This window comes from Grampus griseus (genome assembly GCF_964374135.1).
Source record: "Grampus griseus genome assembly, chromosome: 6".
Classification (NCBI taxonomy): domain Eukaryota; kingdom Metazoa; phylum Chordata; class Mammalia; order Artiodactyla; family Delphinidae; genus Grampus; species Grampus griseus.
In genome coordinates, this window is record NC_139000.1 from 87,423,846 (window position 1) to 87,438,072 (window position 14,227).

The 14,227-nt window shown below is 42.9% G+C and overlaps 1 protein-coding gene across 1 annotated transcript; it reads right to left on the reverse strand.

Annotated features, from left to right (window-relative positions):
* Positions 1-2,407: 2,407 nt before the first annotated feature.
* Positions 2,408-8,451, reverse strand: LOC309823901 (procathepsin L). The gene is made up of 8 exons (XM_082656552.1): positions 8,339-8,451; positions 7,022-7,158; positions 6,592-6,714; positions 6,349-6,495; positions 6,026-6,250; positions 5,406-5,571; positions 4,414-4,531; positions 2,408-3,660 (listed from the first exon to the last, which is right to left on the reverse strand). Exons 2-8 carry the CDS (start codon positions 7,145-7,147, stop codon positions 3,561-3,563), a joined length of 1,005 nt encoding a protein of 334 aa, XP_082512678.1. The 5' UTR covers positions 7,148-7,158; positions 8,339-8,451; the 3' UTR covers positions 2,408-3,560.
* Between the last annotated feature and the right edge of the window lie 5,776 nt (positions 8,452-14,227).

The following is a 14,227-nucleotide window of genomic DNA, read 5'->3' on the forward strand; positions in this document are numbered from 1 at the left end:
ACAAGAGAAGGCTCTCTAACAAGTCCAGGTTGCCATGCACGCTGTTCTTCCACTTGGGCCAGGTGATCCAATATATCTAATGGTGTTTTAAATGTCAGTGGCAAAGAGAGATGCTGTTTGGAGCCATTGACAGACTCCAGTAGGCAAATCATCATGCAGACCCTTAGGCTTTTGGAGCGAAGTTACGGTATCCTCTGTGTATAACTACTGTTCTTTTGAGAAACAGTTTTTAGCTTGCTACTGGGTCTTAGTAGAGAATGAATGCTTAACCATGGGCTACCAAGTTCATGAGCTGCTCATCATGAACTGGGTATTACCCAACCCATCAAGCCAAAAAACAGCACTCCATGATCAAGTAGAAGTGGTATATATGAGATGGCCTGAGCAGGCCCTAAAGGCAAAAGTAAGTTACATTAAGGAGTTGCCCAAATGCCTGTAGCCCCTACTTCTGCCTTCTCTCTCCCAGCCTGCATGGAGGCCTACGGCCTCACATGGAGTTCTCTACAATGAGTTGCCTGAGGAAGAAAATACTTGGGCCTGATTCACAGATGGTTTTGCATGATATACAGGCACCAAGTGAAGTGGACAGCTGCAGCACTATAGCCCCTTTCTGGGACACCCCTGAAGGACAGGGGTGAAGGATAATTCTCCCTGTGAGCAGAACGTTGAGCATTTGGTTGTTCATTTTGCTTGGAAGGAAAACTGGCCAGATGTGTGATTGTATACTGATTCATGGGCTGTGGCCATGGTTTGGCTGGATGGTCTGAGACTTGGAAGGAACATAATTGGAAAATTGCTGACAAAGAGGTCTGGAGAAGAGGTATGTGGATAGAGCTCTCTGAATGGGCAAAAAGCATGAGTATATTTGTGTCCCATGTGAATGCTCACCTAAGCGTAACCTCAGTGAATCAAGTGAATAGGACAACCTGTTCTGTGAATACCAGTCAGATTCTTTTCCCAGCCACTCCTGTCATTGCCAATGGGCTCATGAACAAAGTGGCCATTGTGGTAGGGATGGAGGTTATGCATCGGCTCAGCAACATGAGAATGTGAGCTCCATAAGGGAGGAACTGTGACTATTTGCTTTACTCGTGTCCCTAGAGCCCATACAGTGCTGTCACATAAAAGTGACGAATACTTGAACAAGTAAATATATGAACTAGAAAAGTTTTAAAAAGTAGTACTAAGGAACGAGACCATGGAGCAGCTCTTGGTAATAGTTTCTTACTAACTTATTTAAAAATAGAGATGATCATGGACATTTGTGAAATTCCATGATTAAAGTGAAGTGATGGGATACCACTAATATTTGCTTTTTTAAATCCCAGAAGTTTTTTTTTGTTTTTTTGTTTTGCTTTATCAGACTTCTCCCGTTGCGGAGCGCAGGCTCTGGAGGCACAGGCTCACGGACCCAGCCGCTCCACGGCATGTGAGATCTTCCCAGACCGGGGCACGAACCCGTGTCCCCTGCATTGGCAGGTGGACTCTCAACCACTGCGCCACCAGGGAAGCCTTGCTTTTCAGACTTTTATATCAGTCAAAAGGTAACTGAGATTAGGAAACATGGCCAAATTAAAGTTTTACAGGCAAAACACCTAACGTGGTCTTATTACTCTAACTTTCGTCAATCACCAACCATTAACAGAAATAGGCAGGCTATAATTGCTTTTAAGATTTTGTAAACGTACCTTGGAGATACTGATTGAAATACGTGCTATGAATGGAGATTTCCTTATTACGGAGCCTTTTCCCTCCCCTAAGAAGGTGCCCAAGTTTTAGAGCTACATACCCATGTAAGCCAGTTCCTTCCTCACATTTGCTGAATTCTCTCTCACCTTTCCCTATTTCCTTTGCAATTTAACTATAATAAGGAACTGTTTAGATATCTGGACTATAAATAATACTGGTAGTTAAGTTTGTACTTCAGATTTTTGTGATGATCAAATTTGTTTCCAGTTCTATTTATTTCAAGTCTATTGGCTTCTTTGAAAAATCCTGTTAGATGATAGATACGGTTTGGAACTTTTTGCAAGCTTAATATATTTGAAAGTTATAGAAACACCAAATATACTAAAATATAATTTAGACATCTGCGGGGGGGTCTTCTGATTTGACAGACTTGAAACTTTTATTAAATAAAAAGCCACCATACTTTCATTCAATTTAGCACCTAGATGTTTCCTTAGTCTTTAGTTGTTCCAGGATGCTGTACACAGCACTCTGAGCTAGCCTGCTGCTGTAATGTAAGATGAAGGAATCCCTGACTGCATGTGGTAGACTGTGTTTTCCAAAAATGGCTGTGGACAAAGGCTAGTGAAGGTTTTGTGGGATATAAAGCTCCAGTTGTGCTCCATCACTCATTCCCTTCACAATGGATTATGGCTGGATTAAATATTTCTGCAGTTTATTCCTTGTATTTCCTTGATTGGGAACATGAGATTTTTTAAAACATATACACGTGCTTCTTCAGCTTGCAGAATGTAGGTATATTTTTACTATTTTTTTTTCTAATAAAAATACGTGGTTTCTGCAGAACAGGTTAAAGAAAATAATCGTCCCTAATTCACCCAGAAGTTTGGCATATTTCCTTCCCATCTTTTAAATATACAAAAATACTGTTATTTGTATTTACTATCTGTGTAACCATATGCTTGGGCTGTTTTGTTCCTTTCTGAGTTTTTTAATTCAGAGATTAGGTAGCTAAGCCCAAGTTTGACCTAGTGATCTCTCATCAATCTTCTGAGGCCAGAGGACTATTTTTCTAGGCCAGCCTCATTTCTTATGGATCTTGAACAGATTTCTCCAGTTACTAACAAGCACCTGAAATTTGTTAATCACAACCATTAAATTTACTTTTGGGAACACTAGGTAACATGGTTGACATAAAATCTGCATATTTATAACTAGAATATCTGCAGAGCCACCCAGTGTCTTTCTCCTAATGAATCATTTGCACATTCAGTTATGTCTTTACAGCCCAATTATATACCCCAACTACTACAAGTTAATGCATTAAAAAGAGAAAGTTCCACCTTTACGTGTTGAATTAAAATTTATTGTAAAAGGTAAAGTTTTATGTATCCTTTTAAAAAATGAAAATTCAAAAGTCTTAGAGTTAAGCGATGAGTCTTCAACATTATAAAGCTATTTATAACAGTAATTAAAGTAGTGTTTGGGGCTTCCCTGGTGGCGCAGTGGTTGAGAGTCCCCCTGCCGATGCAGGGGACACGGGTTCATGCCCCGGTCTGGGAAGATCCCACATGCCGCGGAGCGGCTGGGCCCCTGAGCCATGGCTGCTGAGCCTGCGCGTCCGGAGCCTGTAATCCGCAACGGGAGAGGCCACAACAGTGAGAGGCCCGTGTACCACACACACACACACACACACACACAAAAGTAGTGGTAACATCTAACCCTTATAAAAATGTCACAGAATTCAAATCACAACTTGGATCCTCAATGGTTCCGTATCTTATCTTATACAATAAGGGTTTGGCCAGTTTTAAGATAAAATTCCTCCAGGTATGCTGTCCTCAAGTTCTCTATTATCACCATCCATCAGCTCACACAATGGGATAGCTGGCTGCTGTGGCAATTCCACAATGGTTGTTCTTGTCTTTGGCCATTTTTATGTAGCCATTCCAGCCCCATTCTGGACCCCAACTGAAAGAAGAACATGTTTTCCATTTTATACAAAGCATCGAGTACATATTACCTTCATTAATAATAATAACTAATAATTAAAATAGTGCATAGCATGTATCAGGTACTATTCTAAGTTCTGTTACATATATTTATAAGTATATTAACTCCTGTGGGTCCTTATCTTAACTTTTTAAGATAGGAAACTGAGGCAGAACTGGCATTCCAATGTAGCAGTCTGTCTCCTCAGGCTCATCTCAGTTAAAGAACTTTAGCTGTGAAAATTGATCCTCACAACCCTCAAAGACCTCTGAGAGCTGGGAGTAGAATGCAATGACAGGATATCAAATGATTATCAGAAAGGATGCACAGAGGCCACTGGACTCTTGGACAATCTTTCAGACTTAAAGAATGGGCAGAGGCAGATGTTTCTGCCCACCACTCCTTGTTCAAAAATTAGAGACAGAAAAAGGAAACCAGCCCTCAACTCTACAGGTGCAAAATCCTTTATATGAAACCCCTGGGGCTGGATGTGTTTCTGAATTAAGAAAATTTTCAGAATTTAGAAATGCAATGTTACAAATACATAATAATAACCCCAACAAACTTGCTACAGAATCTTATAATCACATATCAGTATTTCTGTGTTTAAGTGGGAGAAAGACTTCTGGGATTTCAAAATTGAGCTTTTTTGGACCTGGAATCAAATACTGCTTCCAAATAAGGATTCCCTTTTCAATCTAAAATATAAATATAACATTTGGAGTTTTATACCTGTTCTTGACAATCCAAAATTTATTGTTATTTGAATCTGTTCCTTCAAAGCCATAGCCAACCACCAAAACACCATGATCCAGGTCTTCGCTGCTGCATTCTGAATCATAATAAATACCTGGGAGAGTAAAATTCAACGTTAGGGTGAGGAGTTCCAAGTGACACATGACAGTAACCCAAGCTACCAACCAATTAAGAGAAGTATCTCAAAATTCAGTGAAATGTCATAAACAAATTCCAAATAAGACTTAAATATTTGACCAAAAATAGTAACGGCTGATGAAAAGGAAAAAGAAAAATTTAACTCACTAGAAATCAACAAAATTCAACAAAATCTTAGATATATTTTCTACCTAAAACGTATTTCCAATAATAAGACCTAGTTATCAAGGTTAAGGTGATTTAGGCATTCAACTACTAACTACTAATATTAATTAGCATAATCCTTTCTACTCCTTGAATGCCAACTAAGAAAACAGCACAAAACAAAAAAATACTTGGGCTTCCCTAGTGGCGCAGTGGTTGAGAGTCCGCCTGCGGATGCAGGGGATGCAGGTTCCTGGCCCGGTCCGGGAAGATCCCACATGTCGCGGAGCGGCTGGGCCCATGAGCCATGGCCGCTGAGCCTGCGCGTCCGGAGCCTGTGCTCCGCAACGGGAGAGGCCACAACAGTGAGAGGCCCGCATACCGCAAAAAAAAAAAAAAAAACTTGAACCACAGGGTTCTTTACAGATCTAACTACAATAGTAAAAAACTTTTGGAAAAAGGGACCAACAATTGAAGAATAGTTACATAGCCATTTAAAAATATTTATGAAGTTTGTCATCATGAGAAAATGCTTAAAGTATGTCAAATGGAAACATCATTGTTATTAAATGCATACACTCAAAATTCTACAGTCCTAGAAAACAGGACTCCATACCAGAGTCAATCATGGTCATATTTTCCACTTTTCCCTGCCTGAATTTCTATAATAAAACAAAAACACCTACCTGATTTATAGAACTGGAAGGATGTATGGCCTGCATCAATAGCAACAGAGATGGGCCCCACAGTTGCCACTGCCTTCATAAGGGCCTTCTCCCGCTGAGGGATGTCCACGAAGCCAGTGTCATTGACAGCAGAACACTCGGGCTTATACTTACAGCTGTTTGTTTCCTTTTAAAGATAAAGGGAAAGAGACTTGATTATTACCATCCACCTTATGAGGAACATGAATTATAGGACCATAAGACGCAGCAGTTTGCAGCTTAATAATTTCTAAGTCAATTTTGTTATAAAGCAGCCCAACAAAATGCTGTTGATTGGTTTGAAATGGAAAAATTAGTAGATATTTCTTCAGTAAGACCAATTAGGTCTACCTGGCCATAAGAAATTTTTCACTATGGAGAAATATGCATTATAGGCAGAATGGTGTACATATTCTTCACGTTACATAGAAGTAAGACAAGCTATGTTAACCATCTAATCAGAGACCTGTGCAACAGCTGATAATTTATAATGACAGTTCTGACAGTTTACATCTAAAATGTGAATGCTGAATAAGATGTCTGTTATCTCTGAAAGTGTTCAAAAGCAGAGCTGTAATGACAAGATAAGGAGCTCCTTTTACCTTTCCAAGATATGGATAGGACTCCTCTGTGTCCAGGCCTCCATTGTCCTTAACATACTGGAAGGCATTATCCATTAAGCCACCACTGCAACCCTCATTGCCTTGAGGCCGAGAGCAGTCCACCAGGTTCTGCTCACTCAGTGAGACAAGTTTGCCAGTTTTCCAGAACATCTGTCCTTCAAGGGCGCCAGTGGCACTAAAAGCCCAACAAGAACCACACTGACCCTGAAAATAAAAAAGCCATCAGTTTACAAGACAAAGACCAACAACAGCCCATATACCTAAACATTCTTAAGAAAATCTGAATCTGAATACTGTCATACCTGATTCTTCACAGGAGTTACATAGCCTTTCTTAGTCCAATCCACAGATTTGGGAACTTCAAGAAAGAGAGGTTCATGGAACACTTTCCCCTTCTTGTGCTTCTGGATTTGAAAGCCATTCATCACCTGCTTAAATTCTTCACTGGTCTTTAAGGAAAAGTAAATAAAATGTTGAAGAAGTTATTTTGCTAAAGTACTGAGAAGAGGAGGCACAAAAAGTTCAGCAACTCATGCCACACTCACCATGTCACCAAAGGCATTCATTGCCATGGTGAAGCCATGTTTCCCTTGGCTGTATTCCTGATTGTGTAGGTCAATCATTTTCATATTCTTCTCCCACACTGCTCTCCTCCATCCTTCTTCATTCTAGATGCAAACATATAACTGGTCATTTTTACTTCTATTTAAAACCCAACCCATGTTCACCAAATGGATTTGCAGACAGAGAAAAAGAAAAACTGTTGTCAGGGATGGCTTTATACTTCTGAGAGCTGTTCTCCAAACACTGACACAGGAAAATATGCCCATGCTGTACTCAGAAATAGGTGCCATTAAGTTCCTGCCTTGATAAAAGCTAAAACAACTACTCCAGAAACTACTCTCCGGCTGTAAACTCCAACAGCATGGACGATTGTCTGTGAGGTCCCTCTGGAAATTTTCAGATGTTACCAACCATGCCATACAGTCTCCTGTGTGTTGCCTTCCACTGGTACCAGTGTGCATCTAACATTTGATCAAGTTTTGGAGCAGCTGAGGCTATTCCCAAGCAAAGGGCAGTCAGGAAGAGTGAAGGATTCATGTTTCAAAAACCTAGGAAAGAAAAAGAATTAGTATTTGATGAGGCCAATGCTTTAAAAAAGCCATCCTACTTTCTCCTGGATGTTATAGCCACTATGGTGGACTAAGAACATTTAAATGATCTTCTCAAATATTTACGGAAAGTCTGTGAAAGAAGGCTAAAGATATGGGTGGAGAAAAACAGGTCAAAGACTTAACACAGTGGAGGTATTTGATTCAGCCATCAAAATGAAAAACAGGTTGACAAGTGCTATAGGAATTGAAACAGACTTCACTATGAGTGCAATGATAATTGAGGTTTTGATAAGAATTTCTGCCACAACTTATGTGTCGGCATCTTAAGGCAACAACTAGGAAACCGTTGGTCCAGGTTATTTACTGAACGTATGGAGGTGACCCAAGAATTTTATTTATCAGGACGCCTGATCCTAAGTAGGGACAGACATGGATCTCAAAGAGTTAGATGGCTACCTCACACCTTTCTTCTTGGCTAATAAACAGCAGGGGGTGAGATATGACTTCGAATCTCTGCTATACCTAAATTGAAATCTTTCTAAAAAGCCTTCCCAGGAGAAGGTGGGCAGGAGTGCACACTGCGCTCTACCGTCTCTACCCTTGTCCTGTGTAGCCCACACCCCCTCCCTCGCCCTCCAAACCGGGCACGCGATCACGTGGCACGACGGCGCCCAGAGCCCCCAGTTCTCGTGCCCGGTGAGGGCCAGACTCTTGGGGCTCAAAGAACCCGTCTGGTTTGAGCCCGCACCCGCGCTGTAGGCGGGGCCAGGCCGGGGACTTGCTGCCCAGCTCCCAGCCCTTCGCACACTCCCGTCGCTTCCAGAGGCTGTTTACGGCGGCGCAGGGAGCGACGGGCCCCTTAGCCCGGGGTTCGGGGGTCACACTGCCGCGACCGACCCGAACTTGTGCCTGCCACCTCCCAGAGGCTGACCGGCCTAGGACCTCCCCCGCCCCCCGGGTGGCGTCAGCTCTGCCCTGGGTTTACCAAATAGCCCTGCCCCCTTCCCCACCTCAGGCTGCCAAAGCTTGAGGGAGCGCCGACCCAGCCTCATCAACTGCCGGCGGGCAGACGCTGTCGTTCCTGCGGGTCGCGCGTGCCCCCTCACCCGAGTCCCTGGATATCCCTCCCTCCAGTCCCCGTCCCTGACCCGCCTCGGCCCCAGACTAGGTCGCTGACCTGCGGCTGCCACAGCTGCGCAGGCGCACTCCACGGACGCACGTAGCTCTCCCCAGGTCTCCGAGGCCGGAGGTTCTGGCCGGGTCGTGCCTGACTCTGCCTTTAAGGCCCTGGTTTGCGGCCCGGCCGCCCCTGCCCCCACCGCCTGCCCGCGCCGCGATTGGCTGAGCTGGCCAGTGGGCAGGGCCTCCGGGCGTGAGTACTCTGCGCTCGTGATGCGACTCTGTCCCAACTTGTCCCAGGGAGGGCAGTGCTAGCCTCAGTGGAACCGAAGACGAAGAGCTGGGGGCCCCTGGGCAGCGCTGAGGAGGAGTCCGGCGTCTCTGGGGACCTGGATCAACTAATTACCTCGATTGCGCTCGGCCGGTGGTTCACGAAAAAGAAGCAACAGGGAGGCCCAAGAGGATTTTCAGCGTAACCCTGTGCCTCCTTTGGTCCTAGAGTTTTTGGTGAAAGTCTGCAGGAGGGCTGAGAACTGTCTAGTTTAGGGGTTCCCGCTTATTCCACAGCAAAGGTGGGGCGGGCTGGAGGAATGCGGAGCCCTCAGGCAGAGGCGTTACCTCCCGGGTTGAGGGTGGTACCAGCTGAGTTTGAGAAGAATCGGAGCGGAATGGCAGTTCTTCAAAGCCCGTGACGCGCTGGTCTCTACCCAAAGCCCAGGAGGGAAAGGGGACGGGCTGGGTGGGTCTCCAGAGAAGGCATGGCATTTTGTAATGCCCCTTTCCTGTCTTCCCGGTCAGGGGTTCTTCTCGCCTCGCAAGCTTTCCTCAAAACCAACAGAAACGAGTTATTTACAGAAAAATTTGTCTTAATTAAAAGAAGAACGGGTGGGAAAGAGCAGAAACCGCTTTTGCTTCCCCACTCTCTGCATTATGGATCATTAAGTCTTCCTCAATATCCAAAGTGCTTTTCTTCAGATATAAGAAATGTACTTCTAAAAAGAGTAGTTTAATCACATTTAATATCAGGGTTCAGGTTTACATGGTTCGAAGAAATGTTTTAGTGGAGGAAAAAGTAGAGAACTAAAGATTTAAGGAAATTAATTCAGAAACTTTTTAAAAAGTGACTTTAAAAAATTATATAAGAAACACATTCGTTATAGAAAACATATTTTAGAAAGTAAACACCCCCGTCCCCTCACCTATAACTCCTTTATAGGCATCTCTCTCTCTCTCTCTCTCTCTCTCTCTCTCTCTCTATATGTATATAAAACAAAAATGGAGTCATAGTGCATGTCGATTTGTAAATTCTTAGTTAAAATTAAATTGGTAACCTTCATAGAAGCACAGACAAATATTTTTAAAAATCAATTTATTAAATATTTCTATTTTGTGTCCTTTCAAGTAGAATCCCTTTCCTCTCAAACACAACGAGGGGCCAGAATTTCTCAGGTGGTTACAGAAGTACATTGTATTGCATATGGCTGGAGGTTTTTTTTTTCTTTTCTTTTTTTAGAAGTAGTCATCCAGTCAACACAAGTATCATTCACACATGGAAATAAATGAAGACCGCCTACATGGGAGCAATTTGCTATGAGGAGGGAGGCAATTCTTGTCTGGGTGAGGACAAGCTTTATAATGAGAAAACAGAGAAGTTTCCATAAACCCTGATTAGAGGCTGTTATGAGGAAACTGGAAGAGGAATAACTAGAAATGGAATATCCTTTGTGATTGGTTCGGGGAGAATAGTTGGATTTCTCTGGTTTGTCCTGGAAGTAGAAGCAAAAATAAGTTGTTAGTTATTCAGGAAGTCCTGACTGTTCTGAGGTGGTTGCTGCAGAATTTTCTTTTGGGGGTCAGCGTTCTATGGTCATATAAAGTCTAGCCATTGTCCGTTTGTTTACTCAGTCTATCACAAGAAATCTAAGTTATTCTAACATGTGGGTTTTACAGTTGCCCTTGGGTCACAGCTCTTGAAGACTGCAGAGGGTGGAAAAACCTGCTGCTTCATGACCATCTGTGACTGGAGGCTGTGTGGCTGGTGCTGCTCCAAAGGGTGGCGTCTCCTTTGTTTCTTGGAATGTTATACAAACACAGTGGAAGGAAAAATGGACTCCTTTTTTAGCAAGTATGCTCAAACCCTAAAATTAAATCAAGGAATATCTAAATTCAGGAGAAACCCATTTAAACAAGAGAGTGGATTATTGCTCCAACTCATGAAATCTACTTATACATTATCTGTTAAATAATAGCATTACAGAGGTGTTATTACTAACCATTGTGTTCCTTTTCTTCTATTCCCATTTCTTTGCAAAGTAACTTAGATGAGTGTTAATTATTAAAATGGTCACATTTTAGCCAAGTAACCAAGCCTTAGCTCTGCCTTTGATAAAATGCGTTGGTAGAACTTAACTCTTCCTATTTAAAATGCAGTATCTGCAAAAGTATATTTTTGTGTGCATTTGTCTAGATTTCTTTTGCTCAATAATGAAACAGGATATAAATTCTTTACCCCATCTCTGTAAGTTTTAAACCAAGGGGGTATGAACAAATCTTGTGTTGTGGTATTCAAGACCCTGAGGCCACTTAACACCTCTCCCCAATATAACAACCCCCTCCAATTTGTTTAACTTCAGTGAGCCACGATTTACTCTTAGAAACATTGTCCAGTCCATTTGTAAAGTGGTTTATTACCATTTATAACTTTATAGAAAAGTATGTTTATGATTCCACTTAAGAAATAATTTATTTTTCTAAGCTACTGTAACCTTGCTTTTCCTATAGGGTTAAACAGTCAGCCAATTTTTTAAGTTAGTAAATCAATCTACAAGAATTAATTAAACTCTTACTTTGTGCTCATTGACTGCTCCCTGTGAGTTTGTGCATTTACTTAGACACATTCTACATGTAACTTTCCTGGCAACTTTTCTGAAGCTCAGCCTTTCCATTTTAAAATCTGAAATTAACTGCGGTAGTCTTGATTTTACAGCATATGAGCACAGCCATGATCAATATATTTAAATGAGATTATGGCAAAGCGTATTGGTGCAGTAGGTAACATAGGAGCTGAACTTGAGGGATTTTTTTCCCACCCCTAAGACTATAAGAGGATCTCTTCCTAAAATCTGAAAAAGTCTTTTCATGAAACAAGGCATATTAGTTTCTTATGGCTGCTGTAACAAATTCTCACAAACTTGGTGGCTTCAAACAAAAGAATTTATTCTCTCACAGTTATGGAGATCAGAAGTCCAAAATCAGCATCACTTGGGCCGAAAACCAGGGGTTGGTAGGGCTGTACTCCCTCCAGAGGCTCTAGGAGAGAACCTGTTCCTCTCCTCTTCCAGCTTCTGGGGCCTCCAGGCACTCCTTGATTTGTGGCTGCATCACTCTCATCTCTGCCTCTGTGGTCACATTGCCTTCTCCTCTTCAGTCTGTGTCAAATTTCCCCGCACCTCACTCTTACCAGAACACTTGGGCATTTAGGCCTGCCCAGATAATGCAGGGTAATCTCTCCATCTCACAATTCTTAATCATATTTACAAAATCTTTACAATATAAGGTAACATTTACAGGTTCTAAGAATTAAGACCTGATATGTTTGGGGACCATTATTTAGCCTACTGCACATGGTATAAGTAAGAGCCAGCTTCTTGACTGTGTTTCAAACTTGTGTTTAACATATCTTTAGGCTGGCTTCACTAGTACAGCTAGGCCCTCTATATGACCTTCCCGCTCTGTAACTGCTTTACTCATGTGCCTGATTATAGACAACAGCTCCTGCCCTGACTCTCCTGCTAGTGCAATGTTTGACAGTTTTTTAGGTTCCAGGACTCCCACGCAGCAGCTTTTATTACCTCCCCTTCCCTCCTTACTCTGTCCACAACCGCCTATTCCATGGTCTCTGCATATAAAAGCGTTGCTCACCCACTCCTGCCCTGAGATATTTCTGGTTTAGGCTTTGAGCATCTCCCTATTGCAATCATCCCCATTAATAAAGTCTTTCTTTGCATAAAGTCTTTACTTGCATAGAGTCTTTCCCCTGACACCTGTGTCATTATGCGAAGTGGTCAAGACATTTGTGCTGTTAATAGAACTTGCATACATATTCATGAGAGGGGAGGGTATGGGGAGAGCAGTGTTCCACAGGAAAGGATCTCCACCTGTGAGTACCTGGTACTCCTGGTAATTAAAGCATGATTAGAAAAGGTTCCTGCCATGATAATGATGATTCTCATATCTAAATAACACAGGTGCCAGGCAATGTTCTGAGCTTTTTATATGTGCTCCTTCATTTACTGTTCCCAACAACCCTATGACAGTGGTTCTCCAACTTGAGGGTGCATCAGAATCACCTCAGGGTCAGATTGCTTACCTCTATCCCCCGAGTGTCGAGTGTCGGAGTCAGTGGGTCTGGGAGGGGGTTCCAGGGTTTGCTTTTCTAACAAGTTCCCAAGTGATACAGATGCTACCAGTGGGGACCCACTTGGAGAACCACAACCCGAGGAGATGGGTGCTATTATATGCCCCATTTTACAGAGGAAGATGGTCACAGCAGTGAGGTATACAAAATCAAGGTGCCAGATTCCTCACTAAAGTGAAGAAATAAATGTGCTTCAGGCCAGCAGAGCTTAGAAAAGGAAGCTGAGCTTTGGAGACTTTGCCTTTGTCCCTCACCCCCAGCCCCCATCAATCACTTGGCAAACTGGACTCTGGGGTACCAGAATGAAACATGAGCACTGAGGACATGGTGAGGTAGGGAACCAAAGCTCCCCAGGGCCAGGCTCTGGACTTCAGTGCCAACGCTGGCTTATCTGGTGTCACGTGAAAGGGGGAAAAGACAGGTGAGCCACACAGAAGCCATGCTGCCTGCCCTGGGCTGGGCCTCTTCCCACCCCATCGGCCTCCAGGAGGGTGTTTTGCCTTGTGCTTCCTGGGTGTTTCCTTGTTTGATCACTTCTCAGAGACAAAAGTTCTACATCTTACCTATGATCAAGTCATTGTCAGATTTTTAAGCCTACTTCTGATGACAATGCTTCAGTGATTCATGATTTTGAGAAGCTCAGGTATTAAAAAAGTGAGGTTCATTCATTCACCAATTCTAAAAACACACACATGGAATATTCCTTTTAAAAACATTGAGGCCACAAAAATGGAAATGGAACCATACAATTAAGTATCGCCAGTTCCCTGTATGATCACCTCAAAAACCAAAACCAGGGAAATTTTTCGATAAAAGCTTTGGTAATTTTACTGAGTTACTGACTCCACTCTGGTGATTTACATACGCTTTTTTCTTGTGTCCTGAGTGTCCACCCCTCCCCCCGTGCCCCCTCCAAAAAAAAACCCCCAGTGATTGCTACCTCTCTCTCTTGGTTTCATTGTTATCAAATCTGTCCTGTAACTGTGGTCTCAATCACATCTAAACTTCATCCTTATATCCATAGGATCCACTGAGGAACCCAGCTTCCACTTTTGAGAACTAACCCACTCCTATGAACATGGAATCTGATCTTTCTTGGAGATCGTTGCTGACATGGCCAGATAAAATAGCACGTAAGAGTTCCGTATAGAACACACAGTTCTGGTTGAAGGAAGCAACAACTGCTTCTTTTAAATGCATTTTTTTATTAACAGCATCCCCTGCTCAGATGGTGTTCTCCCACTATAGGAGGAGAAATCAGGCAGATGGCAGAATGCACAGGTACCCCCAGTCTTGTAGCCCCACCACACGTTGAATTAGTAAGCTTGCAGTCTGGTTGTTCTGCCTGAGTGTTTCCTTCCCATCATGCCAGGTTTCTTGTCCAGAGAACAAGGATCACACAAGGTGGCCATTCCAAGGCTAATTTGCATCTACACTGTGGATATGGCATGTGTGTTTTCTAAATGCACCCACCCCCATGGGCTTCCCTGGTGGCACAGTGGTTAAGAATCCGCCTGCCGATGCAGGGGA